Below are 26,876 nucleotides of genomic sequence, written 5' to 3' on the forward strand. Positions count from 1 at the left end.
TCTTGTTCCTGATCTTAGTGGAAATGGTTTCAGTTTTTCACCATGGAGGATGATGTTGGCTGTGGGTTTGTCATATATAGCCTTTATTATGTTGAGGTAAGTTCCCTCTATGCCTACTTTCTGGAGGGTTTTTATCATAAATGGGTGTTGAATTTTGTCAAAAGCTTTCTCTGCATCTATTGAGATGATCATATGGTTTTTCTCCTTCAGTTTGTTAATATGGTGTATCACATTGATTGATTTGCGTATACTGAAGAGTCCTTGCAGTCCTGGGATAAACCCCACTTGATCATGGTGCATTATCCTTTTAATGTGCTGTTGCATTCTGTTTGCTAGTATTTTGTTGAGGATTTTTGCATCTGTGTTCATCAGTGATATTGGCCTGTAGTTTTCTTTTTTTGTGACATCTTTGTCTGGTTTTGGTATCAGGGTGATGGTGGCCTCGTAGAATGAGTTTGGGAGTGTTCCTCCCTCTGCTATATTTTGGAAGAGTTTGAGAAGGATAGGTGTTAGCTCTTCTCTAAACGTTTGATAGAATTCGCCTGTGAAGCCATCTGTTCCTGGGCTTTTGTTTGTTGGAAGATTTTTAATCACAGTGTCAATTTCAGTGCTTGTGATTGGTCTGTTCATATTTTCTATTTCTTCCTGGTTCAGTCTTGGAAGGTTGTGCATTTCTAAGAATTTGTCCATTTCTTCCAGATTGTCCATTTTATTGGCATGTAGTTGCTTTTAGTAATCTCTCATGATCCTTTGTATTTCTGCGGTGTCTGTTGTAGCTTCTCCTTTTTCATTTCTAATTTTATTGATTTGAGTCCTCTCCCTCTTTTTCTTGATGAGTCTGGCTAATGGTTTATCACTTTTGTTTATCTTCTCAAAGAACCAGCTTTTAGTTTTATTGATCTTTGCTATCATGTCCTTCATTTCTTTTTCATTTATTTCTGATCTGATCTTTATGATTTCTTTCCTTCTACTAACTTTGGGGCTTTTTGTTCTTCTTTCTCTAATTGTTTTAGGTGTAAGGTTAGGTTGTTTATTTGAGATGTTTCTTGTTTCTTGTTTCTTAAGGTAGGATTGTATTGCTATAAACTCCCCTCTTACAACTGCTTTTGCTGCATCCCATAGGTTTTGGGTCATCGTGTTTTCATTGTTGTTTGTTTCTACGTATTTTTTGATTTTTTCTTTGATTTCTTCAGTGATCTCTTGGTTATTAAGTAGTTTATCGTTTAGTCTCCATGTGTTTGTACTTTTTACAGATTTTTTTCCTGTAATTGATATCTAGTCTTATAGCGTTGTGGTTGGAAAAGATACTTGATATGATTTCAATTTTCTTAAATTTACCAAGGCTTGATTTGTGACCCAAGATATGATCTATCCTGGAGAATGTTCCATGAGCACTTGAGAAGAATGTGTATTCTGTTGTTTTTGGATGGAATGTCCTATAAATATCAATTAAGTCCATCTTGTTTAATGTATCATTTAAAGCTTGTGTTTCCATATTTATTTTCATTTTGGATGGTCTGTCCATTGGTGAAAGTGGGGTGTCAAAGTCCCCTACTATGATTGTGTTACTGTCGATTTCCCCTTTTATGGCTGTTAGTATTTGCCTTATGTACTGAGGTGCTCCTATGTTGGGTGCATAAATATTTACAATTGTTATATCTTCTTCTTGGATTGGTCCCTTGATCATTATGTAGTGTCCTTCTTCGTCTCTTGTAATAGTCTTTGTTTTAAAGTGTATTTTGTCTGATATGAGCATTGCTACTCTAGCTTTCTTTTGATTTCCATTTGCATGGAATATCTTTTTTCCATCCCCTCACTTTCAGTCTGTATGTGTCCCTAGGTCTGAAGTGGGTCTCTTGTAGACAGCATATATACAGGTCTTGTTTTTGTATCCATTCAGCCAGTCTGTGTCTTTTGGTTAGAGCATTTCATCCATTTACATTTAAGGTAATTATCGATATGTATGTTCCTATTACCATTTTCTTAATTGTTTTGGGTTTTTTATTGTAGGTCTTTTCCTTCTCTTGTGTTTCCCGCCTAGAGAAGTTCCTTTAGCATTTGTTGTAAAGCTGGTTTGGTGGTGCTTTAGAATTCTCTTAGCTTTTGCTTGTCTGTAAAGGTTTTAATTTCTCCATCAAATCTGAATGAGATCCTTGCTGGGTAGAGTAATCTTGGTTGTAGGTTTTTCTCCTTCATCACTTTAAATATCTCCTGCCACTCCCTTCTGGCTTGTAGAGTTTCTGCTGAAACTGTTTCAGCTGTTAACCTTATGGGGATTCCCTTGTGTGTTATTTGTTGTTTTTCCCTTGCTGCTTTCAATATTTTTTCTTTGTATTTGATTTTTGATAGTTTGATTAATATGTGTCTTGGCATGTTTCTCCTTGGATTTATCCTGTATGGGACTCTCTGTGCTTCCTGGACTTGATTAACTATTTCCTTTCCCATATTAGGGAAGTTTTCAACTATAATCTCTTCAAATATTTTCTCAGTCCCTTTCTTTTTCTCTTCTTTCTTCTGGGACCCCTATAATTCAAATGTTGGTGCGTTTAATGTTGTCCCAGAGGTCTCTGAGACTGTCCTCAGTTCTTTTCATTCTTTTTTCTTTATTCTGCTCTGCAGTAGTGATTTCCACTATTTTATCTTCCAGGTCACTTATCCGTTCTTTTGCTTCAGTTATTCTGCTATTGATCCCTTCTAGAGAATTTTTAATTTCATTTATTGTGTTGTTCATCACTGTTTGTTTGCTCTTTAGTTCTTCTAGGTCCTTTTTAAACATTTCTTGTATTTTCTCCATTCTATTTCCAAGATTTTGGATCATCTTTACTATCATTATTCTGAATTCGTTTTCAGGTAGACTGCCTATTTCCTCTTCATTTGTTAGGTCTGGTGGGTTTTTGCCTTGCTCCTTCATCTGCTGTGTGTCTCTCTGTCTTCTTATTTTGCTTAACTTACTGTGTTTGGGGTCTCGTTTTCGCAGGCTGCAGGTTCATAGTTCCCATTGTTTTTAGTGTCTGTCCCCAGTGGCTAAGGTTGGTTCAGTGAGTTGTGCAGGCTTCCTGGTGGAGGGGACTAGTGCCTGTGTCCTGGTGTATGGGGCTGGATCTTGTCTTTCTGGTGGGCAGGTCCACGTCTGGTGGTGTTGTTTGGGGTGTCTGTGGCCTTATTATGATTTTAGACAGCCTCTCTGCTAATGGATGGGATGGTGTTCCTCTCTTGCTAGTTATTTGGCATAGGGTGTACAGCACTGTAGCTTGCTGGTCGTTGAGTGGAGCTGGGTCTTGGTGTTGAGATGGAGATCTCTGGGAGATTTTTGCCATTTGATATTACGTGGAGATGGGAGGTCTCTTGTGGACCAGTGTCCCGAAGTTGTCTCTCCCACCTCAGAGGCACAGCCTTGATGCCTGGCTGGAGCAACAAGAGCCTGTCATCCACACGGCTCAGAATAAAAGGGAGGGAAAAAAAGAAAGAAAGAAGAAGATAAAATAAAATAAAATAAAGTTATTAAAATAAAAAATAAAGAATAATTATTAAGAAAAAATTTTTTAAGTAATTAAAAAAAAAAACGGACAGACAGAACCCTAGGACAAATGGTAAAAGCAAAGCTATACAGACAAAATCACACACAGAAACATCCATATACACACTCACAAAAAGAGAAAAAGGGAAAAAATATATATATATATCTTTGCTCCCAAAGTCCACCTCCTCAATTTGGGATGATTCGTTGTCTATTCAGGTATTCCACAGATGCAGGCACATCAAGTTGATTGTGGAGATTTAATCCGCTGCTTCTGAGGCTGCTGGGAGAGATTACCCTTTCTCTTCTTTGTTCGCACAGCTCCCGGGGTTCAGCTTTGGATTTGGACCCGCCTCTGCGTGTAGGTCGACTGAGGGCGTCTGTTCTTCGCTCAGACAGAACGGGGTTAAAGGAGCAGCTGCTTCGGGGGCTCTGGCTCACTCAGGCAGGGGAGGGAGGGGTTCGGAATGCAGGGCGAGCCTGCGGCGGCAGAGGCCGCCGTGACGTTGCAGCAGCCTGAGGCGCACCGTGCGTTCTCCCGGGGAAGTTGTCACCGGATCATGGGAGCCTGGCCGTGGTGGGCTGCACCGGCTCCTGGGAGGGGCGGTGTGGAGAGTGACCTGTGCTTGCACACAGGCTTCTTGGTGGTGGCAGCAGCAGCCTTAGCATCTCATGCCCGTCTCTGGGGTCCGCGCTGATAGCCGCGGCTCGCGCCCGTCTCTGGAGCTCCTTTAAACGGCGTTCTGAATCCCCTCTCCTCACGCACCAGGAAACAAAGAGGCAAGAAAAAGTCTCTTGCCTCTTAGGCAGCTCCAGACTTTTTCCCGGACTCCCTCCCGGCTAGCTGTGGCGCACTAGCCCCTTCAGGCTGTGTTCACGCCGCCAACCCCAGTCCTCTCCCTGGGATCCGACCGAAGCCCGAGCCTCAGCTCCCAGCCCCGCCTGTCCCGGCGGGTGAGCAGACAAGCCTCTCGGGCTGGTGAGTGCTGGTCGGCGCCGAGCCTCTGTGCAGGAATCTCTCCGCCGTGCCCTCCGCACCCCTGTGGCTGCGCTCTCCTCCGTGGTTCCGAAGCTTCCCCTCTCCGCCCCCCACAGTCTCCGCCCGCGCAGGGGCTTCCTAGTGCGTGGAAATCTTTCCTCCTTCACAGCTCCCTCCCACTGGTGCAAGTCCCGTCGCTATTCTTTTGTCTCTGTTTTTTCTTTTTTCTCTGTTTTTTCTTTTTTCTTTTGCCCTACCCAGGTATGTGGGGAGTTTCTTGCCTTTTGGGAGGTCTGAGGTCTTCTGCCAGCGTTCAGTAGGTGTTCTGTAGGAGCTGTTCCACATGTAGATGTATTTCTAATGTATTTGTGGGGAGGAAGGTGATCTCCACGTCTTACTCTTCCGCCATCATGAAGCTCCTCCCTGTTTTTTGGTTTTTTTTTTTTTTTTTGTAATGAAAGGCCTCTACCTGGCAGATTCATTTTTTTGTAGAGGAGTAAAAGTAAACACAATATGATAAATTGCAGCAGCATCAAACCTAAATTTATCAAACCCAGAAGAAGTGCCTGGGGTTACTTGTCCACAGGAGTAATTGCTTCAAGCTGCTGCCTTAGGTATAGACTGTTCCCCTCTTCTGCCTTTCTGTTGCCTGTAAGATGAACCAGGAAGCATCCTGGAATAAAAAATTTTAATTTCTTTTTTAAAATATGGCACCCAAAACTGAGCCTAGTCTTTTCAAGGTGGTGATCTAATCAATCCAAAGTTATCCTCATTCCATCCTTCATTCATTCATTGAATCTGTAAGTATTTTGGGGCATCATCAGTAGGCACAGTCCTCTGGTCCAGGCTATGGAAAGCATAAGGACACAGAACGCCTAGTGACAACCTTCAAGGAGTCCTTGGTTGGGTTGTGTGGGTACTAAATGAATGGGAAAAATATTTACTGGTTAATAAATGTTGACCACAGATGACACAGTTTTTTTAAGAATTTAGCAGACAGCTGTACATTTTGCTTTGATCACTTTTTTGTAAGCTTTTCTCAGATCATTGAAAATCTTCATGAACATCATTTTCAATGACTGCTACATCTAACCATATGGTTTGCCCAACACTTTTTCATAAAAGCTGCCCTGGATAGTGAAGCTTGCACGTATGCCAGTACATGGAGTTGATAACCTGAAACAGTCTCCTGCTACTTGGAAACACTAGAAAACAGATCAAACATGAAACATCCCCAGGAAAGTTTAGGGGCTGCCATGTATGGACTGGAGTCTCAACCCAATAATCATCTCTTTAAGTTCATGGTTAACAGCAAAGTCTCTGGAGCCAGACTGCCTGGATGGAAATAAACATGAAAAAAGTGAGGGTGAGAGCCTTGAGGATAAACTTGTTCTCATCCTTGCTCTTCTATATCTGATCTCCATGACTTTTTTGATGCCCACCCCAAGGTGGATCCTCCACAGTTAATCAACCCTGGAGACCCAGGTCTGAGCTCTGCCCTCACCTTCACCCTCCCCCAGGTGGGCGGGGCAAGCCTCCCTGACCAGGCTGGATGCTCAAGGGAGGTCAGCCACACTCAGGGACAGTCAGCAATCCAGAAGCCACTGCACCATGAGTGTCTCTGTGCTGAGCCCCACCAGAGCCCTGGGCAGTGTCTCTGGGCTCCTGCAGGTGGTCTCCCTGCTCGGCTTGGTTCTGCTTCTACTCAAGGCAGCACAGCTCTACCTGTGCAGACAGTGGCTGCTCAAAGCCCTCCAGCAGTTCCCGTCTCCTCCTTCCCACTGGCTCTATGGGCACATGCAGGAGGTAGGATGGAGTGGGACGGGGGAGTGGGAGGGCAGGGAGGGCCGGGGCTCTCAGACCATGGTCCTGGTCAGCAAGCCCATGGGACAAAGCCTTGTTGTGGGATGAGCACGTGGCCTCACAAAAGGACCCAGCTTACCTCTCAGGTCTTGGTTCCTCATCCCAGTCCGGGGAGATCCCTCCTTCCCAGGACCCTGTGCTGGTGTCCTCGGGTCTGTCAGACACTCCTTCCTTAGGTAGATCTGCAGGCTGTCCTAGCAGCCCTGCACTTTGAGGAGAGTGGCTGTTCCTTCCTGAGTCTGCCCCGTCTCCAGGCTGAGCAGCTTCAGCTCTTTACATAGAACAGGCTTCTAGATGCTTCCCTGCCCCATCCCTCAATCCCATCCTCTCTGCCTGGCCCTGAGCTTGCCTGGGAGCACAGACATCAGTCTGATGGATGCAGCCCTGTGGGTTCACTGTCCGTGGAGATGACAGACAGGAATCTAGGAGGGTGTCACGTGACAGGAAAAGAGACCCACCTGCTGGATGAGGGTGTAGTAGGGTGTAGGGACAAACTGGCTTGGTTTGCTTGAGATTGAGGGATTTTTCAAGGCTGATTATTTCAGTGCTAAAACTTGTAGTTGGCACACATGAGCGAGAAGGTTTCCAGATGGAACCAGGTAAGGAGTACTGGCAATTGAGTTGAGACATTAAACAGAATCTGTTTACCTCCCACATCCCATCCCCCAAACCCCTGAACTGTGAGCTCCATGGGGCTGAGATATCATCCCCTTCCTGTACCCCAATACCCAGCACAGAGCCTGACACAAAGGAATGCTTGGCCCAGGCGTGTGGAGTGACTGAGAAAGGAGCAGCTCTCATGTTGGTGAGGGACAGTGCCTACCCAGGCAGCTCTGTTAGCTCTGATCCTGGCGAGGACAGCGCAGAGCAAGGTGAGGGGCCACATGGAGAGGGGCTCATTAATGGTGTGTGGATTGAACAAGCCTAAGGAGATGGGGTGTTGCAGAGAGCTGAGGCTTCCATTTCTCAAAGAAAGAGGCCAAGCGATTAGCAGCAGAGTAGAGCCAAAGACAGAGGAAACTATTAATATCAGCCACAGAGAGACAGCCAAAACCCATCTTGTTCATGCAAATTGTTGTACTAATGACTTCCCGATTATTTGTTGATTTAGAGAAATTATGACCTTTGTTTTGATGCAGTTGTCACCTTTCTCAGCTAGGATTTGACATAAGGAACAACTAAAAATTCCTCCGGTGACTTTCTCATTATAGTGATGGCCATTAGATGATATGTAGTTTCAGTAAGTAGATGATTTCTATTTACATAACTAATATTCCTCATGGTGCTGAATCATCTCTCAAATTCTGCTGGCCTAACAGATATTGCAGCCAATTTTTTCTTACTCTTTTAATATGTCTGAGGTTTCCACTTATTCAATATCTCTGTTTTTGGCTAAGTCGGGAATTAGAATGCCACATGTAGACTGAAGCTAATCTTTCAGGCCAGATGACAAGTGACAAGGTGGGGCAGTTAAGCAGATGGGCTCTGTTGCCAAGTTGCCTAGATTCATATATCACCTCTTGACACGTACTTTAAATACCTGCTCGATACCTCAGTTTCCTCATCTGTAATATGGGATGGCGATAATAATTATAGTACTCAAGTGAGGTATTATAATCTTAGAATGGTGCATGGCACAGAGCAAAGGCCACAGTTGCACTCACTCTAATTTGTATGAATTTAAAATAATATTAATGCCTGTGAAGGACAGACATTTTAGAGGCTTAACAAACTCACTGAATTAAATAGGGGTGAAATCCAACAAGAAATATGAAAACGGGAACTCACAACTTTGGGATTCAAACAGCCCCAAACTGCCCCATCTTTCCCCATGTCCTCCCTCCTATCTCGTCTGTACCTGCCATGCCAACAGAACCCACACGTCTCACAATTGCATTGTCAGATGGCATTATTACCTGTCCACCTACTCACTTTGTGTCTCCCTTTGGGGAAATTCCTTTGTGGCTACAGTTCCCAGAAGTAACCAGGAGAGGACATTCCACTGGAGCCCTGACTGCATTGAGTGGTTGCAGCCTGGAGGCCAGATGGCACTGGGTTTTTGCCTACAGGGTCAACACCACTGCCACCATGGGCACCATGACCTCTATGAGAGTCTCAACTGGCTCTGGACAGACATGCTCAAAACAGATGGCAGCCCCAGCCAGGTGACTGGTGGGCTCACGGACCAGTGGACCTCAGGGTGACCCCAAGAGGAGAATGGACAGGTAGAACATAGTTTAGCTCCTTACCCAGGAGCAGGATTTGGGGGAGCTGACAGGCAATCAGAAAGGAGGCATGCTCCTGTGCGGAAACAGAGACCCCCAGGTCCTCTGGGCCAACAAGAGGAGATCCAAGGAAACTAGGTAACACATCTGGGGAGGTAAGAGGCTCCCACCAGTCAGTCCCTGCACTGGATCAACAGAGCAGGGCAGTCCCAGTGCGGACATGACCTGGGAGCACAGAGCAGCCACCAGAATGAATTCAAGCAGGACACGTCTCAGTTCAGGGCAGGATTGTCAGCCCCGCCCACACCCCCAGAACAGGAGCTCCACAATAGCAGGGATTTTGTTGTTCACTGTTGAATCTCTAGCTCCTAGGATGGCAATTGACCCAAAGTAAGTACTCAACACATACTTACCAAATAAACGAATGAGTCCTTCTACCCATCTACTTATTCTTGTATTTGACATTCACTGTAGTGGAAACATTTGGGGATGTCTGTTCTGAGATCTCTTCCCTCACACAGGGTGGCCTTCGAAAACCCTATTCACCCCCAGCCACAGTTGATTGTAGCAGGTGGACGCCTTGGCCATGAGATTAGAATCAGATTCTTAGAATAAGATTCAGCAGTGCCACTCAGACATGATGGTGGCAGAATGGTGAGGTGCCAACCCCAGAAGGGTAGACGTTCCCTCCTCCACCACCTGGACCCAGCTGCACAAGGACAGGGACTGTATCTGTTTGTTCATAACTGTATCACCAGCTTCTAGAATAATGTCTGTACAAGGTGGAGCCTCCATAAACACTTGCTGAGAGATGAATGCATGGACGTACAGAGAGAAAGAATGGGAGACACAGTCCTGGCAGCCCTCCAGTCCCTGGTTCTGCCCTTCCACAGCCTGGCTGCCCCCTGCCCTTGGGCTCCGTGAGACGTCCCTGGGCCCCCAGCTTTCTTTTTGTCCTTTTCCTCTCTCTTCCTTTAGCTCTGATTCTATCTGTCACTTGCAACAACAATTTTAATCAACACTCATTCATTCACACTCCTGCATGTACTCATTCCTCCTTCATGAACATTATTGATTCTTTTAAAAGTGAGGCTCAATCCCTATGAACCATGCTCTATGCTGGCTCTAAGAATACAGGGCTGACAGGTATGAAAGGTAAGCTTGTCAACACGGTGCCCCGCAATTAGAACATTGAGTTGAAACCTGATAATAGAGGTGCCCAGGGAGCCTTGGGAACCCTAGGGAAGGGCACCTTGGAGTCAGCAGGTTTGGCTTTAGATGCAGCTCACCTGGGCATATCCTTTAACATGGGTTGCCTCATTCTTCAGTAAGACAGGATCAAGTAATAATCCCTCCCTTATACAGGTTTGCCTTGAGCATTACATACTTGTAATAGTGTGTAAGGCCTGCCACAAAGTTCCACAAACTGGATGGCTGAAACAACACAATTTAGTGTCTCAGAGTTCTAGAGACTAGAGCCCAAAATCAAGGTGTTGGTGGGGCTGGTTCCTTCTGCAGGCTGTGCAGGAAGCATCTATTCCCGGCCTCTCTCCTTGGCTGGTGAATCACAAGCTCCATATATCTCTTTATTTCATCTTCTCTCTATGAGTGTCTGTCTCTGTGTCCACATTTTCCCTCTTTTATAAAGACACCAGTCACATTGGATTCGGGCCTACCCTAATGATCTCACTTAAACTTGATTTGAGGGGACACAACTGAACAAATAACTCTAATGTAAGTCTGTGAAAAACACTGGTACACCATGGAGTCCATTACTAAACATTTATCAAGCACCCACTATGTGTAAGATTCTAAAGGCAGTTCTGGATGAAGGCCCATAAATGGTCCATCTGGAAGCCAGAATAGGGCCTTAGGCCAAGTCTTTGCAAGAGAGCAAGAAGCCAGATCAGAGCCCAGCTTATCAGAAACAGTTCCAAGCTCCTAAATTGCTGCTGATAGATCCAGAACTATCTCCTGGTTGCTGTCCTAACCTCCAGCACCCCTCCAAGCACTGGTCCTAAACAGAACATTTTACTGATGCGTCTTTCCCTCTGTTACAGTACCCAAAGGACCAGGAGCTGCAAGAGGTACTGAAAAGGTAGAGAAATTCCCATGTGTCTGTCCTCACTGGCTGTGGGGGAACAAGGTTCAACTGGTGGTCTATGACCCTGACTACACGAAGGTGGTCCTAGTGAGATCTGGTGAGTACAAAACATGATCCCAGCTGGAGCGTATTTTCCCTCTTGGGTACATGCCCCTGGGTCTGTGAAATTCCAGAAGAGACTGACAGTTCAGTCATCAATACCTGACTCTCTACCATCCAAACACCAGCCCACATCCCAGTCGAAGAACAGCATTGTTCACTTAAACTGAATGCTAAACAGCTGTGTGGGGCATATTTTCATTCTTTCTTCTTGAACCCTATTGAGATGATTTTTATGTAAATAGCCCCAGATCTGAAAGACAATTTCTTATGCACACTGACTTGCATTTGCCTATCCTGGGTCATTGGATGGCTAAACCATCACAAATTGGAGGAAAACCACAGGCTTCTGTCTTAACCTATATTTCTTGTCGATTCACTGTCTTAGCCCCGTGGATGTTCTGCTTCTGGGACACTGAGTCTGCCTTCCTGGGCCCACAGTGACTATCAGGACAGAGAGAGTCAGGGATGGGAGGCAAGTGGGAGGTGGCTTGAGACAGACTGCCAGCTGACAAGCATCAGGAAGGTCTGGCAGCCCATGGTCTGGACCACAGCTGCTCTGCGGGCTGCCTGCCTTGTTTGGTCCTGTCCACTTTCCTGTAATGCCTTCCTTACTTTTTCAAACCCTAAGTTTGCAGGTACCTACAGTTTCTTGGCCCCCTGTATTGGTAAGTACATCAAAACTAGTACTCTAGTACACTAGTAAACTAGTAAACTCTGGTACACTCCCAGCTAGGTTTACCAGGAGCTGCCTTGCTGACTCACAGAGAACAACAGGTGCCCGCCACCCTGTCACCACCCTCATCTCCGAATCAAACTTCATTTCCCTTCTTCTACTGAAACCCTCACCCCTTTGTACAGGTGCTGAGAGCCCTCCTGAAGCTCAGCCTCTTCTTCATCACTTCTGCGATATTTTCAGCCTGACTATTAACTAATTCCTTCTATCACCTGCCCCCCTACTCTTTTTCAGCCTCTGTCTCACAGCTGTCATAATCACATCCTATGGACCAGCCATTTTGGAAATTCACATTCCTGAACTGTACTGGCCTTTCCTACCTTTGCCCATGATGTGCCTTCTCCTGACACCCTTGGTTCCTCCCAAGTTGTCCCCAGTCGTCCCTCTGATCCAGTCTCTCTGACCCACACACACACCCATCTGTGGCCCAGGGAATGGTTTGCTCGTGTTGGAGGGGCAGACGTGGTTCCAGCACCGGCGGATGCTGACCCCAGCCTTCCACTATGACATCCTGAAGCCCTACGTGGGTCTCATGGCCAACTCTGTCGAGTGATGCTGGTGAGTCCATCCCTTGTCACCTGGACCCACTCACATCCAGCACTGCTGACAAAGTCCACTCTCAGACACTTGTGTCCGTCAGATGTCCATCAGACACAGCCCTCAGAATGATGCATTCAGAACGTACTAGGATACAGGGCTCTCCAAGAACGGATGGGACCCAGGCACCACCTTGGATCCGCACTTTAGTCATCGATAAGGGAAAGGCGGGCCATGGTGTATTCAGGGTCCACTCTCCTCCCAACTCCCTGTCTTCAATGCAGTGGACTAGATCAAGGGTTATTCCCCTTGACAGCAGGGCAAGCTGCCCCTGGCTGGCCTGGACAATGACACCTTCGGGGAAGGGTGGACATCCCAGGATATCACTCAGGTGGGCTCTGGCTTGGGGCCCAGGGCTTCTGCATGGAATTGAGCTCCTCATGGGAGGAAATGGGAGCAGGTCTATCATATATTCACAGAGCTGGGTCCTGCAGGATTTTGATTTCTCACCAACTGGTCTCAGCTAACGTTTAATGAATGAAAGGAAAGGAAGTCTCTGATGTCCCTTTCTTAGGGACCCTAGTACTGGAATCTTACGCTATCTCTTGCCTTGACAAATTTGCTTACCAGTGTTGGCCATCACCTATCCAGGTCTGATCTCAGGATACAAAAGATTCCCCCTTGTCTCCTGAGAAACTATGCTTTCTGGCCTTCCAAAAGACCAGAAATATAAAACTTATAAAACTTTCTGAGAAAATAGGCATCACATTACACATGTGTGTTACAGCCTTAAATTGCTAAAACACATCTGCTTAGAAAGTGAGGAAAACTCATCCAAAGATTTAGGGAGACGGAGAGAGAGCCTGGCCTTGTCAGCACAGGCCTTCTGGGGGAGCAGAGCAGGGTCAGTGTCCCCCTCCCACCACAGGACAAGTGGGAGGAGCTCGTCAGCCTGGACTCACATCTGGAGGTCCTTGGACACGTCTCCTTGATGACCCTGGACACCATCATGAAGTGCGCCTTCAGCCTCCAGAGCAATATCCAGACAGACAGGTCAGTGACGACCCTTCAACAGTAGGGTCCTTGTTCTCACCAGCTGGGGAGGACTTACCTGAGAGGCAGTTAGCACAGCGTGGATGCTTATCAGCACAGAAAGCAACATTCTGCACAGAGCCATGGACCAGAGCCAAATCCCACCCAGACCAACCTTGACTCAGTCACAGGCCCTGATTCCTGCACAGGGAGAAGCCTGGCTGCTCAGGCCACTTGGAAAGGACTGAGGGTCTCCCGAGTTGTAAGGCAGAAATGACAAAGCCTCAGTGCTGCCTGTCCCCACTGACTGAGGAACCCCCACCCGGAGCCCCACTCCGTCTCCAGGCCAGAGGCTCCCTCCACTCCAGTCTCCTCTGCATCCTCTCCCTTCAGGAACATCCAGTCCTACATCCAGGCCATCAGGGACCTCAATAATCTGGTTTTTTCCCGGGTGAGGAATGTCTTCCACCAGAACGACATCATCTACAGGCTGACCCCTGAAGGCCGCTGGAGCCACCGGGCCTGCCAGCTGGCCCATCAACACACAGGTTCTGCTCCTCCTTCTGGGCGGCTCCCCCACCCCCTTCATCATGCACATGTAAAAGGGCCTGGCCTTGACCCCTCAGACAGAGCCCAGACTCCTGATTCCCCTTCAGGAGCTGGCACACACCCACGCTGGGTACTTCCCTGGTGCAGGGATTGGGAACCGAGACGTCAGGGTGTCAGGTGAGGTGCAGGGAGATACAGGTGTCACCACGTTGGTGACGGTGGAATGAGACCCCCTCCCAGCAGCATTCAGGCAGAGCCTCCATGGGCTGTGTTATTGAGGGGATTCCCGACCTGGATCAGACGATGCTGGAGCTCTCTGCCCTGACATGTGCACCCATTCCCACCCTCATCCTCATCCACCTGGTACCCAGATTGGGCCTGAGGGGCAGATAGGGGTATGGTGGGTGGTGCATCTGAGCCCCCAGGAGCCCTCAGCTCTGCCTGGGAACCACTGTTCTGGTACAGATGATGGGATCAAACTGAGGAAAGCTCACCTGCAGAAGGAGGGAGAGTTGGAGAAGGTGAGGAGCAAGAGGCACTTGGATTTCCTGGACATCCTCCTCTTTGCCAGAGTGAGTGTGGGCAGGAGAGGCCTGAGGCTTTGCCCAGAAGCACAGAGGAAGGGCAAACCCTGCACTCTCCCTGCCTCCACAGATGGAGAATGGGAGCAGCTTGTCTGACACGGACCTCCATGCCAAAGTGGACACGTTCATGTTCGAGGATCAAGACACCACAGCCAGTGGCACTCCTGGATCCTCCATGCTCTGACCTCCTACCCCAACCATCAACAGAGGTGCTGGGAAGAGATCCAGAGCCTCCTGGGGGATGGCGCCTCCATGACCTGGTGAGTGCCCAGCAGATGGGGGAACCCTGCCTCTCAGCTAGTGGAGAACCCATTGTTGTCCAGCCCTGCCCACCCTCAGATGGATTTCCTTTCAGGGACCTCCTGAACCAGATGCCCAACACCACCACATGCATCAAGGAGACACTGCGACTCTATTCACCAGTGCCAGTCATCGGTAGAGATCTGAGCAAGCCCATCACCTTCCCTGATGGATGCTCCTTGCCTGCAGGTATGAACTTCACCCCACCCACTTAACTAAGCCCTCTGCAAGACCACATGGGAGATCAGAAATCCACATGGGCTTGCCCACTTCCAGGATACTCTGACTATTGTTTACACCTCAATATAATTATTTACTCTGTAGTTAGGATAAGGTGTATGAAATGCTTGACACAAAACTTGAACACAGCAAAAGCTCAATAAACAAATGCTAGACCCTGAATGTGGTCTTGTAATGGAGCCCTAAAATGCCATTTCCCTGAGATGTGAAGGCTTGAGGGAGAAGCAGACAGAAACAGTGGGAGATGTGGTTCTTTCCATATGGGGTCTAAGTAAATGAGGGAGCTCAGAGAATCCACTGTCATGGGTCAGATGGTCCAGTCTCTGCGGAGCCCTCAGGTGGACGGCAGAGAGCAGCTGATGGTCAGGTCTGAGAGCCCTGCCATGGTTGGAGGCCACCCATTGGCTCACCTCCCAGTGGGTCTGAATCCCAGCCCAGCCACCTCCTAGCTGTGGGATCACAGACACATCCCTCAACCTCTCGGAGGCTCAGGTGCCTCATCTGCACATGGGGATATGAGTGCCTTCCTTGAGTGCAACCGTGAGGATTAAATGAGTTAATGCACATTCCCCAAGAGCTCATGATGGCACTTGATAAATGAGAGTTGTCACTTGAGTTGCTCCTAAATGTAAGCCTCCAATTCTTTTCCTTCTCAATCCTGGGCCATGGTTACCTACTCTTAATCTGTGCCCATGTGCTTTGTCACCTCCAGCCCACCTCTCTTTCGAGAGCACCATTTCATTCAGAGTGATGGAGGGTAGATCTCATGGTGGCTTCCAGGCCTTTTGTGCACATTGCCCCTGCTGCCACGGGTACCATTCGGTCTTCTCTCTCCCCTCCCTGCCCCACAGGAATCCCACTCTCCCCCTCCTTTTATGGGCTTCACCACAACCCGAAGGTGTGGCCGAACCCAGAGATATGATGGAGGAGGGGATGGGATGCTCTCTCCAGACCAGCACCTCCTCCTGCTCCCCCTCGGGGATTCTTGTTCCCTGGTGGATTGGCACAAGGAGTTTGACCCCACCTGTCCTGGCCCTGGTGCTCTCTCTGCAGGTGTTTGACCCATCCCGGTTTGCACCAGGTTCTGCTCGACACAGCTGTGCTTTCCTGCCCTTCTCAGGAGGATCCAGGTGAGGCTTTCTGTACTTGGTGCAGCTGGGTGTCACTGGGTGCTACCCCATGTCTGTGACCTCCTACATTCATATGTGGTGTATGCAATTATGCCTTCTATGTTGGTGTATTGGGATGAAAGCATGTTTCTGTATGTTCAACATACAAGTGGCCTAAAGACACTTTAGGGCAGGCCACAGACTAACCCACAGCTCTTTCTCAATGGCTGGCCACATTTCAGTGTTGATGGCTGTTCCAAGTTTAGTGTATTGTAGTGTTTTTCCTCACTGTAAGATGATGACTCTACCTAATTAAAATTACTCACTGTGTGTTAAATTTCAAGTGTCCTCCGTTTCAATTGTCATAATTTTAAAGGGTGGATTTTTTATTCTACATCTTCTCAGTCCCACCTTTCTATTTACTTCCCCATTATGCATCCTGTTGCATCATGAGTAGTTTAGATATGCTTCCATTTTCAGATGCCCTGCATGAAACTGTTGAAGCCATATACTGGAAAAGTTATAGCAGCGTTTTAAGAAAGTTTGTTATCAATGTGTGTCACTTTGTACTTGGGGTCTATCCAAAAGACGTTTTGACAGCATATTAATGTCTGATACACATGACAATTTCCCCAGTTGTCAAAATTTTCCCTGTGTTCTGAGATCTTTTTCCATGACATTATACAGAGTCCAATAGTCCAAGCAGGCAAAAGTATAGAATTGGGACAATCAAGTGCCTTTGAGAGAAAAATCTACTAATTTGTATATGATACATACATTTGAAAGGTTTCTGGCATGTAAAATATCGAGCATACTTGAAACTGAGCTGAACAAGAATACTCCATATCGGCTGCTGGGAAAATCCTCCCAGGCTGCTAGAATCCTCCCCTGTAATAGTAACTTCCATAAACTTTGTAATTACTTAGTAGAAACAAGTTTTTTTCTGAATCCATAATTCTGTGAAACTTTCAGTTGGTGAATCAACCTTCACAGAACAGGCTTGACACAAACATGCTTCCAGAATATGCTCTAGGTTTTGGTTTCTGCCAGGGTCCTGTTCTTTCTTGTAGATATTGGCTGCACATCATGCGGCTGCCACTAGAGGATGGGGGTATGTACTAGGCAGCTCAATTCCTAAGTCAGAATTAATATTTACTTTTATTCCATTCTGGTTTTATTTTTCAATTCAATTAACTTTATTTAAATATAAAACTATTTATTAAGCTGTCTCTGTGTGCCAAGTTCTGTGCTAGGAGATGGGAAGGCAGAGATGAAAGACATTGTCCCTGCCTCCTACAGTACACAGTCAAGAAACAAATACCTCGGCAATTCCCTGGCGGTCCAGGGGTTAGGACTCTGTGCTTTCACTGCCGTGGCCTGGGTCCAATCTCTGGTCGGGGAACGGAAATCCCACAAGCCTCGTGGCACGGCCATAAAAACAAAAAACAAAATAACAAATACCTCTACTCAAGACAGACGTCATTCCTTCTTTCTTTCACTCACTCATTCATTCATTGAGCAGGTTGTTGAATGTTCCATGTTTCTGGCACTGTCCTGGTCACTGGACTGAGATGTGTCCTTGAGTTAACACTAATGGTGTCTTGGGGGTCCAGGGAGGAAGAGGTGTAGCAGGCAGTGGGGGGAGGGGACCTCAACAGGAGCTGAGTGAGGAAGAGGAGCCGGACAGGTGTGAGGTGAGTGAGGAGCAGCCCAGAGAGGGCTGTGACGCCAGCTGCGGCCCTGCGACGTGTCCTCCCTGTGATGGAGGGCACAGCAGGCCCCGAGCTGCCCTGGCTTCAGTAGAGAGAGGAGAGGCAAGGAGGCTGAAAAGGCCAGTGAGGAGCCCACGGGATGGGAGGAGGGGCCTTGCTGGGGTAGAATGGGAAGGCTCCAGGGCCGGGTTGACTGAGGGGCTGAGGGGAGACAGGAGGCCGGAGCATTAACTGGGAGGCAAGTGGTCCAGCAGGTGGAGGGTCGCTAACCTGTGGCCCCTCCAGGAAGCCTCCCTGTTGCCATCCTGACTTCCTTACACAACTCTGTCCTGTCCTGTCTGGGGACTGGGGCCCCTGCTTGTCTGCCATGGGTGCTGAGGGCCCAAGAGAGTGCCCACACCCCCCTACAATGCCCCGGCCTGGCCTGAAACCAGAAACTGACTGTGGACGAGTGAACAAAGTACTAATTCACATTTACTGATTCACGTGACTTGACCCTGTGGCTCAGAGCGCCGACCCTCCCCAACAGGACTTGCTACTGCTGAGAGCAGAAGTAGGAGTTAGGAGCTAGTCCTGGAGAGAGGTGGGCTTTGTAAAGGTCAGGGGGAGAGGGCGGACCGAGGCTTGGGCGGCACGTTCAGTGTGACCCGTAAGGAAGAGATCGGGGCTGGGCCACGTGGAAGAGAGCCCTGAATGCCCTGTACCCGGCAGGGGTTAGAAGCCTCTGCTCACTTCCTTTTCCCTCCCTGACCCAGGAACTACATCGGGAAGCAGTTTGCCATGAATGAGATGAAGGTGGCCGTGGCCCTGACCTTGCTTTGCTTTGAGCTGGCACCGGATCCCTCCAGGGTCCCTGTTCCCATTCCAAAAGTTGTGCTGAAGCCCAAGAATGGGATCCACTTGCAGCTCAGGAAGCTCCTGTAATCCTTGTTGGGGACAAGGACGAGCTCTGAGGGCCCCTGCCTACCATTCTTTCTTGCTGTCACTCTCTCCTGTCCTTGCCTCTGTGCCCACTTCCTGCTTCTATCTGCCCACCTGCCGGCCTACCTCATCTCCTGCCTCCTGCCCATGAGACTCTCTCACCCTTTCTCAGGCTTCCTACTTCTTTTTCTGTTACCTTTCTCCTACCCACCTGTATCTCTGTCCACCAAACTCCTCATCACCTGCCCTACTCCAGCCTGTCTGCCCTCTCCCTGCCTTTTTTCCTTCCTGCCTGCTTGTCTGTCCTGTATTAGTTTCCTCTTCCCGCCACAAAAAATTACCAGGAATTTAGTGACATACAACAACACAAAATTTTAATCTTACAGTTTAGGAGATCACAAATCTGAAATTGATTTAACTGGGCCACAACCAAGGTGTTGCAGAAGCTCTAAGGAAGAATCTCTTTTCTTGCATTCCCAGCTTCTAGAACTTTGCAGTGCTTTTCAGTGAGTGGATTAGGCCCTCCCAGAGTATCAAGGAAATCTTTTCTTAAATTCAGTGGATTGTAGATGTTAACCATATCTACAAAATCTTCAGAGCAACAGCTAGACTTCTGTTTAATTGATTAACTGCATCTACAGCTTATCTAAGTTTACACAAAAAACTAAACATTAAAGTCCACCCCCTTCAACTTGGCATCCCTACAAATCCCCTTAAACCATACTTAATCTGCAAATGAAGACTTTATACAGTCATACTCTGCCAACTATCTGACGTATAATTGAAAGACTCTAACCCTTTCGCCTCAAGACAACAGAAAGTCATTGGATGGTGGTCACTCTTCTCCCTGATATCCTGGAATTTTAATGCTGTGAGGTTAAGTTAACTATTATTAATATACCTTATGTTATATGTGAAGGGAATGAGAGAAGGAAGAAAAAAATCTGATACACACAAACATGCACACACAGTCATATTCATAACAAAATAAGGAAGAAATACTCATAATAATTACTGTCCTTGTTTCTGCAACTGATCACATGGTCATAACTAGCTATGATAACTACCTTCTCCCATCACCCACTCTATGTTCTCTTTGCCCTCAGAAAGCACCTCATCTGGTCATGGTTCTTTGCCTGGTGGGATGATTCAAAACTTCATTCTTGAAGGATCTGGGCCATTACTAGCCTGCCTGAACTGCACTGTGGCATTTTTCCATTTATTTTAATGACTGGGCATGGTAGTTCTAAGAGTCACCCAAAGTATTGCCTCTATTCTGGGCATACCCCTCCTGACCTTCACTGGTAAGGAACCTACCAATTTCATTTCAGTATTCAGGATTATTCCAGTACAGAAACTGCCTTTGATACAAAGGCATGAGGAGCCGAAAGTGGCCAGGTGGCAGCCTTAACTTTCAGTTCAGTGTCATCTTTGTTGTGTTTCTGGGTGGAAGCCTGCCTCCCTTTGGAACTAAGGGAGCTCTAGGCTAACAGAGCATAAGGTTGCAGGGACAAGAAGCAAATATTTTGCTAATAGGATCACTTGGCGTTATAATAATAATGAGTGGTGCCACTCATATTTCCATCCCTTGATTCCTGGGCATGTGAATCTTGGCAGTGGAAGAAACAGCACCATGTTTATAGCAGCACTGTTTACAATAGCCAAGACATGGAAGCAACCTATGTCCATCAACAGATGAATGGATAAAGATGTGGTATATATACAATGGAATACTACTCAGCCATAAAAAAGAATGAAAGAATGCCATTTGCAGCAACATGGATGGACCTAGAGATTATCATACTAAGTGAAGTAAGTCAGACAGAGAAAGTAAATATTATATGATATCACTTATATGTAGAATCTAAAAATATAATACAAATGAACTTATTTACAAAACAGAAACAGACTCACAGACATAGAAAGAAACTTATGGTTACCAAGGAGAAGGCGGGGGTGGAATAAATTAGGAGTATGGGATTAACAGATACACACTACTATATATATACTGGTTAACAACAAGAATTTACTGTATAGCACAGGGAACTATGTTCAGTATCTTGTAGTAACCTATAATGGAAAAGAATCTGAAAAAGATTATATATATAACTATTGGAGAAGATGGCGGAAGAGTAAGATGCGGAGATCACCTTCCTCCCCACAGATACATCAGAAGTACATCTACACGTGGAACTGCTCCTATAGAACACCAACTGAACGCTGGCAGAAGACCTCAGACCTCCCAAAAGGCAAGAAACTCCCCCACGTACTTGGGTAGGGCAAAAGAAAAAAGAAAAAACAGAGACAAAAGAAGAGGGACAGGACCTGCACCAGTGGGAGGGAGCTGTGAAGGAGGAAAGGTTTGCACACACTAGGAGCCCCTTCGCGGGCGGGGACTGCGGGAGGCAGAGGGGGGAAGCTTCGGAGCCACGGAGGAGAGCGCAGCCACACAGGTGCGGAGGGCAAAGCGGAGAGATTCCCACACAGAGGATCGGTGCCGACCAGCACTCACCAGCCCGAGAGGCTTGTCTGCTCACCCGCCGGGGCGGGCAGGGGCTGGGAGCTGAGGCTCAGGCTTCGGTCGGATTGCAGGGAGAGGACTGGGGTTGGCGGCATGAACACAGCCTGAAGGGGCTAGTGCGCCACAGCTAGCCGGGAGGGAGTCTGGGAAAAAGTCTGGAGCTGCCGAAGAGGCAAGAGACTTTTTCTTCCCTCTTTGTTTCCTGGTGCGCGAGGAGAGGGGATTCAGAGCGCCGCTTAAAGGAGCTCCAGAGACGGGCGCGAGCCGCGGCTATCAGCGTGGACCCCAGAGACGGGCATGAGACGCTAAGCCTGCTGTTGCCGCCACCAAGAAGCCCGTGTGCAAGCACAGGTCACTCTCCACGCCGCCCCTCCCGGGAGCCGGTGCAGCCCGTCACGGCCAGGCTCCCATGATCCGGTGACAACTTCCCCGGGAGAACGCACGGCGCGCCTCAGGCTGCTGCAACGTCACGGCGGCCTCTGCCGCCGCAGGCTCGCCCCGCCTCCTCCGTACCGCTCCCTCCCCCCCGCCTGAGTGAGCCAGAGCCCCCTAATCAGCTGCTCCTTTAACCCCGTCCTGTCTGGGCGGGGAACAGACGCCCTGAGGCGACCTACACGCAGAGGCGGGTCCAAATCCAAAGCTGAACCCCAGGAGCTGTGCGAACAAAGAAGAGAAAGGGAAATTTCTCCCAGCAGCCTCAGAAGCAGCGGATTAAAGCTCCACAATCAACTTGATGTACCTGCATCTGTGGAATACCTGAATAGACAACGAATCATCCCAAATTGAGAAAGTGGACTTTGGGAGCAAAATATATTATTTTTTTCCCTTTTCCTCTTTTTGTGAGTGTGTATGTGTATGCTTCTGTGTGAGATTTTGTCTGTATAAATTTGCTTTCACCATTTGTCCTAGGGTTCTGTACGTCCGTTTTTTTTTTCCTTGTTTTTTTTTTTTAACTTTAAAAAAGTTTTTTTCTTAATTTTTATTTTTTATTTTAATAACTTTATTTTATTTTATCTTACCTTATTTTATTTTATTTTATTTTATTTTATCCTCTTTCTTTCTTTCTTTCTATTTTTTCTCCCTTTTATTCTGAGCCGTGTGGATGAACGGCTCTTGGTGCTCCAGCCAGGCGTCAGGGCTGTGCCTCTGAGGTGGGAGAGCCAACTTCAGGACACTGGTTCACAAGAGACCTCCCAGCTCCACGTAATAACAAATGGTGAAAATCTCCCAGAGATCTCCATCTCAATGCCAAGACCCAGCTCCACTCAATGACCAGCAAGCTACAGTGCTGGACACCCCATGCCAAACAACTAGCAAGACAGGAACACCATCCTATCCATTAGCAGAGAGGCTGCCTAAAATCATAATAAGGCCACAGACACCCCAAAAAACACCACCAGACGTGGTCCTGCCCACCAGAAAGACAAGATCCAGCCTCATCCACCAGAACACAGGCACTAGTCCCCTCCACCAGGAAGCCTACACAACCCACTGAACCAACCTTAGCCACTGGGGACAGACACCAAAAACAACGGGAACTACGAACCTGCAGCCTGCGAAAAGGAGACCCCAAACACAGTAAGATAAGCAAAATGAGAAGACAGAAAAACACACAGCAGATGAAGGAGCAAGGTAAAAACCCACCAGACCTAACAAATGAAGAGGAAATAGGCAGTCTACCTGAAAAAGAATTCAGAATAATGATAGTAAAGATGATCCAAAATCTTGGAAATAGAATAGAGAAAATGCAAGAAACATTTAACAAGGACCTAGAAGAACTAAAGAGGAAACAAGCAACGATGAACAACACAATAAATGAAATTAAAAATACTCTAGAAGGAATCAATAGCAGAATAACTGAGGCAGAAGAAAGGATAAGTGACTTGGAAGATAAAATAGTGGAAATAACTACTGCAGAGCAGAATAAAGAAAAAAGAATGAAAAGAACTGAGGACAGTCTCAGAGACCTCTGGGACAACATTAAACGCACCAACATTCAAATTATAGGGGTCGCAGAAGAAGAAGAGAAAAAGAAAGGGACTGAGAAAATATTTGAAGAGATTTTGGTTGAAAACTTCCCTAATGTGGGAAAGGAAATAGTTAATCAAGTCCAGGAAGCACAGAGAGTCCCATACAGGATAAACCCTAGGAGAAACATGCCAAGACACATATTAATCAAACTATCAAAAATTAAATACAAAGAAAACATATTAAAAGCCACAAGGGAAAACCAACAAATAACATACAAGGGAATCCCCATAAGGTTAACAGCTGATCTTTCAGCAGAAACTCTGCAAGCCAGAAGGTAGTGGCAGGACATATTTAAAGTGATGAAGGAGAAAAACCTACAACCAAGATTACTCTACCCAGCAAGGATCTCATTCAGATTTGATGGAGAAATTAAAACCTTTACAGACAAGCAAAACTAAGAGAATTCAGCACCACCAAACCAGCTTTACAACAAATGCTAAAGGAACTTCTCTAGGCAAGAAACACAAGAGAAGGAAAAGACCTACAATAACAAACCCAAAAGATTATATATAGGCATATATCTGAGTCACTTTGCTGTGCATCTGAAACTAACACAATATTGCAAATCAACTGTAAGTCAATAAAAAAAAGAAACAGCACCATATATTCGGCATCGATTTATAACATATACAACCTCTTGGAGAACCTTACCTCAGACATGGAAGTTATTGCCACCTAGCTGGTGCTATATACCCAAACCTATTCTAAGGTTATTTTTCTGGTTCTGGAATGCATAATTGGAATACATATATTCAGCAATTGGCGAAGAAGACTCAGCTGAATTTAGGGGTTTGATGTCTCCGGCTTCACTGGAATCTTCCCGTATGTCCCCATTCCAATTTCTGGTTCCCATTACTTCCCAATAAATGCTCACACTTTGGCAGAAGATTGGGAAATCAATTTGCATCATAATTCAGACACTGTCAGGATGAGATCCTGGGTTTAATTTTCACAAATCTCAGCCCTAGCTGAGGTCTTTGGCTACAGGAAACAAAGATTTCTTTCAGGTCAGACAAAGAAGCTTTCTGATCGTTTACCTGTAGTTTGGGCTGGGAATTCGAATCCCCCATCTCATCCGTTTCTTTCCGCACTTTCTCCAGTGCAGCCAGGAGCAGCCAGCCAATCTTATTATACCCTTTAGTTTGACTAAAATGTCATAAGATATCAAATATATGGTCATCAGAATCTTGCCTTTTATAAAAATTTGGTTAGTAGCATCCAGTGATGATGTTTTGTGTATCTCTGTTGCTACCTCATGCCCTGGACTGCCTGTGTCCTCTTTACCATTGACCACAGAGTCATTAGTATCTTTCCAACTACTTCTATTAGAGAACCAGTTCTGGAAAACCCAGAAGCCAATTCAGGAAACTCATCCAAAGATTCTGTTCCTCTACAACCATTCTGGGTACCAAAATCTGTATTAGTCAGAGTTCTAACAGAGAAATAGAACCAGTAGAATAGATGTCCATGCAGGGAAAGAGACATACCCTGCAGGAGAAGGTACCTGAAGGCTACTTCCCTGGCCAGCCCGGAGCTCTCCTGCCTCCTTCCCTGTAATCCCACTGAGGAGCTGAGCTTAAGAGGGGAACATGGGGACCAGGCAGTCTGATGGATGGGATAACTGACTGAGTGGGAACAGGGCAGGGAGAGACAGGCCAGCGAAGCATGCTGCTCCTCCAGCACCGAAGTGGAGTGGGAAGGGCAGGAAAGGCAGGTGCCCACTCACCAATCCACTGGAGGAAGCAGTTATACACAAATGGGGCCTTAGGATCTGCAGGAGAAAGAGAAGATTGAGTCAGGCAGGGACTGAGGGGTTCCCAGATGAGGCCTGGTGATAAATAGGGTGGGGACCACACATGCCCAGACTTAGGGCACAGGCCCAGGACCCCTCCACACATGGTACCCTGAGCCCGTTGCTCTCGGGAAGCTCCACCTTCTCGCAGGAACCCTCACATCCTCGACTGTACACAGCTTTGGCAGGGTCAGTGTCATAGATGTTCAAGAAGCCAAGGAACTGTCCCAGCCACAGTGGGTGGGCGTAGGGGAACTGGTGGGCTCAGGGCACCACCTTGTCCAGACTCCCCGTCTGCTGGATCTGAAATGGCAACAGAAGGCCAGGCCACTCAGGAACCCAGTGTCACCAGCCAGGCCAACGGGGAAGAGAGGAGGCTGCCCAGGAAGGCCCAGGGAGCGCCCACTCCCTCCTCCTGCACCCCCTCTCCCAGCCAGTCACCCTGTCCTACACATCTCTGGGCTCAGTCCCCTCTCCAGCCCCATAGCCACTGCTCTAAGTCCAAGCCACCGTCTTATTGCCCCTGGGTGAGCACAGCAACCCCAAACTGGTCAACCTACTTCCATCTGTTGCCTGCCACAAATGCCCTATCTCCACTGTAGCCAGAAAGAGATTTCTTTTCAGCATCAAAGTTTTTCATTAGAAAGAGAATTCTAGCTTCTTGTTCAATACAGAAATCACCTTGATTCCAGCCCCGTTATGTCATGCAACACATTTTTATTGAGGACCTGCTATGGGCAGAGCCCTGTCTCAGGGGAATGAGAGAAACATGATCCTGCCCTTTCCTTCTATGGGGGGAAGACATAATAAACAAGCAAACAACAAAGTAAAAAGATTGCAGAAAGTAGTGAGTACTAAGAAGGAAATAAACACAGCACTGGGAGAGAGACTAACGGGAGGCCCTGCTTAGGTAGGATGACCCAGGACGGGCTCTTGCTGGAAAGGACATTCAAGGTCAAACCGGAAGGATGATAAGGAGCTGACTGTGTGAAGAGTAACGGAAGAGCATTCCGGGTAGAGGGAACAGCAGGCACAGAGTCTGGAGTAGGAAAGAGTATGGTGTCTCCCAGGAGCTGCCACTAGGTGGGACAGTGGCCTGAGATAAGGTTGGAGAGGTTGTCCGGAGGGTGGTGTGTGCTCTAGGACAGAGTATTGAAAGGATGAAGGGACATCATAGAGAAAGCACTTGGCACCATGCCAGCACATAACAAGTAGCTACAAAATGAGTGAGAGCAATGTATTAGCAAACCTGGAGTTAGAAATTTGAGGTGATGGTCTTAACTCTGACACTTACTTGCTTTGTGCCTTGAAAAGTCAACTGACATCCCTGGCCCTGTTTTCTTGTCCATAAACCAAGGTTAATAACACCTGGTAAATTGAAGAGTCATTGTGACTGTGCTTTGGAAAGTATAAGCACTATGCAAACGTTGAGGAGATAGTTTTAACCCTTTCCTGCTTATACTGCCTGCGTCGTGCAGGGTACAGAGTAAGATACCTCTTTCTCAGAATCACTTCTGTATCTCATTCCAGGTAAAAAATGATGATATAGATTGACCCAGGTGAAAACAAACAGAATAGTTCTGTGCCTTGCACTGGATGGGGAAAGCAAGCAAATATTTAGGTTTAAAAAACTTTTGCCTGGAAGTTGCAGTCTTTGTAGGAGAGTAAAAGTAATCAAGATATGGTAAATTGCATCAGCAACAAACCCAACTTTTTCAAACACAGAAAACAAGAAGTGCCTGGAGTGATCTCCCCACAGCAGTAATCGCTTCAAGCTGCTGCCTTGGGAAATGACTACATCCCCTCTTCTGCCTTTCCGTTGCCTATAAACTGAATCAGGAAGCATCCTGGAATAAAAACATTAATTTCCTTTTTAAAACATGACACCCAAAACTGACCCTAGTCTGTTGAAGATGATGATCTAACTAGTGCAAAGCTGTGCTTGTCCCTCCTTCATCTGTTCATCAAATCAGTAAGTATTTATTGGGCATCATCAGTAGGCACAGTCCTCTGGTCCAGGCTATG

The 26,876-nt window shown here is 47.0% G+C and overlaps 2 protein-coding genes and 1 long non-coding RNA gene across 3 annotated transcripts in view; all 3 read left to right on the forward strand.

Annotated features, from left to right (window-relative positions):
• The first annotated feature begins 6,056 nt into the window (after positions 1-6,056).
• The window catches only part of LOC309646770 (taurochenodeoxycholic 6 alpha-hydroxylase-like), a 48,171-nt gene continuing 27,351 nt past the window's right edge, over positions 6,057-26,876 (forward strand). Inside the window, exon 1 of the mRNA XM_082433364.1 lies at positions 6,057-6,302. Within this exon, the coding sequence (XP_082289490.1) occupies positions 6,108-6,302 (195 nt within the window). The 5' untranslated portion in view covers positions 6,057-6,107. The remainder of the gene's footprint in view (positions 6,303-26,876) is intronic.
• On the forward strand, positions 12,076-14,465 carry LOC309640251 (cytochrome P450 4A11-like; the record flags this gene model as incomplete). Its single annotated transcript, XM_082418759.1, has 5 exons — positions 12,076-12,081; positions 12,959-13,113; positions 13,486-13,640; positions 14,107-14,213; positions 14,296-14,465. 5 exons carry the CDS (start codon positions 12,076-12,078, stop codon positions 14,407-14,409), a joined length of 537 nt encoding a protein of 178 aa, XP_082274885.1. The 3' UTR covers positions 14,410-14,465.
• On the forward strand, positions 15,679-19,465 carry LOC309646956. Its single transcript, XR_014255690.1, has 2 exons — positions 15,679-15,895; positions 18,342-19,465. It is a non-coding gene; the product is annotated as an uncharacterized lncRNA (long non-coding RNA).

This window comes from Balaenoptera physalus (assembly GCF_965194825.1).
Source record: "Balaenoptera physalus genome assembly, chromosome: 1".
Classification (NCBI taxonomy): Eukaryota; Metazoa; Chordata; class Mammalia; order Artiodactyla; family Balaenopteridae; genus Balaenoptera; species Balaenoptera physalus.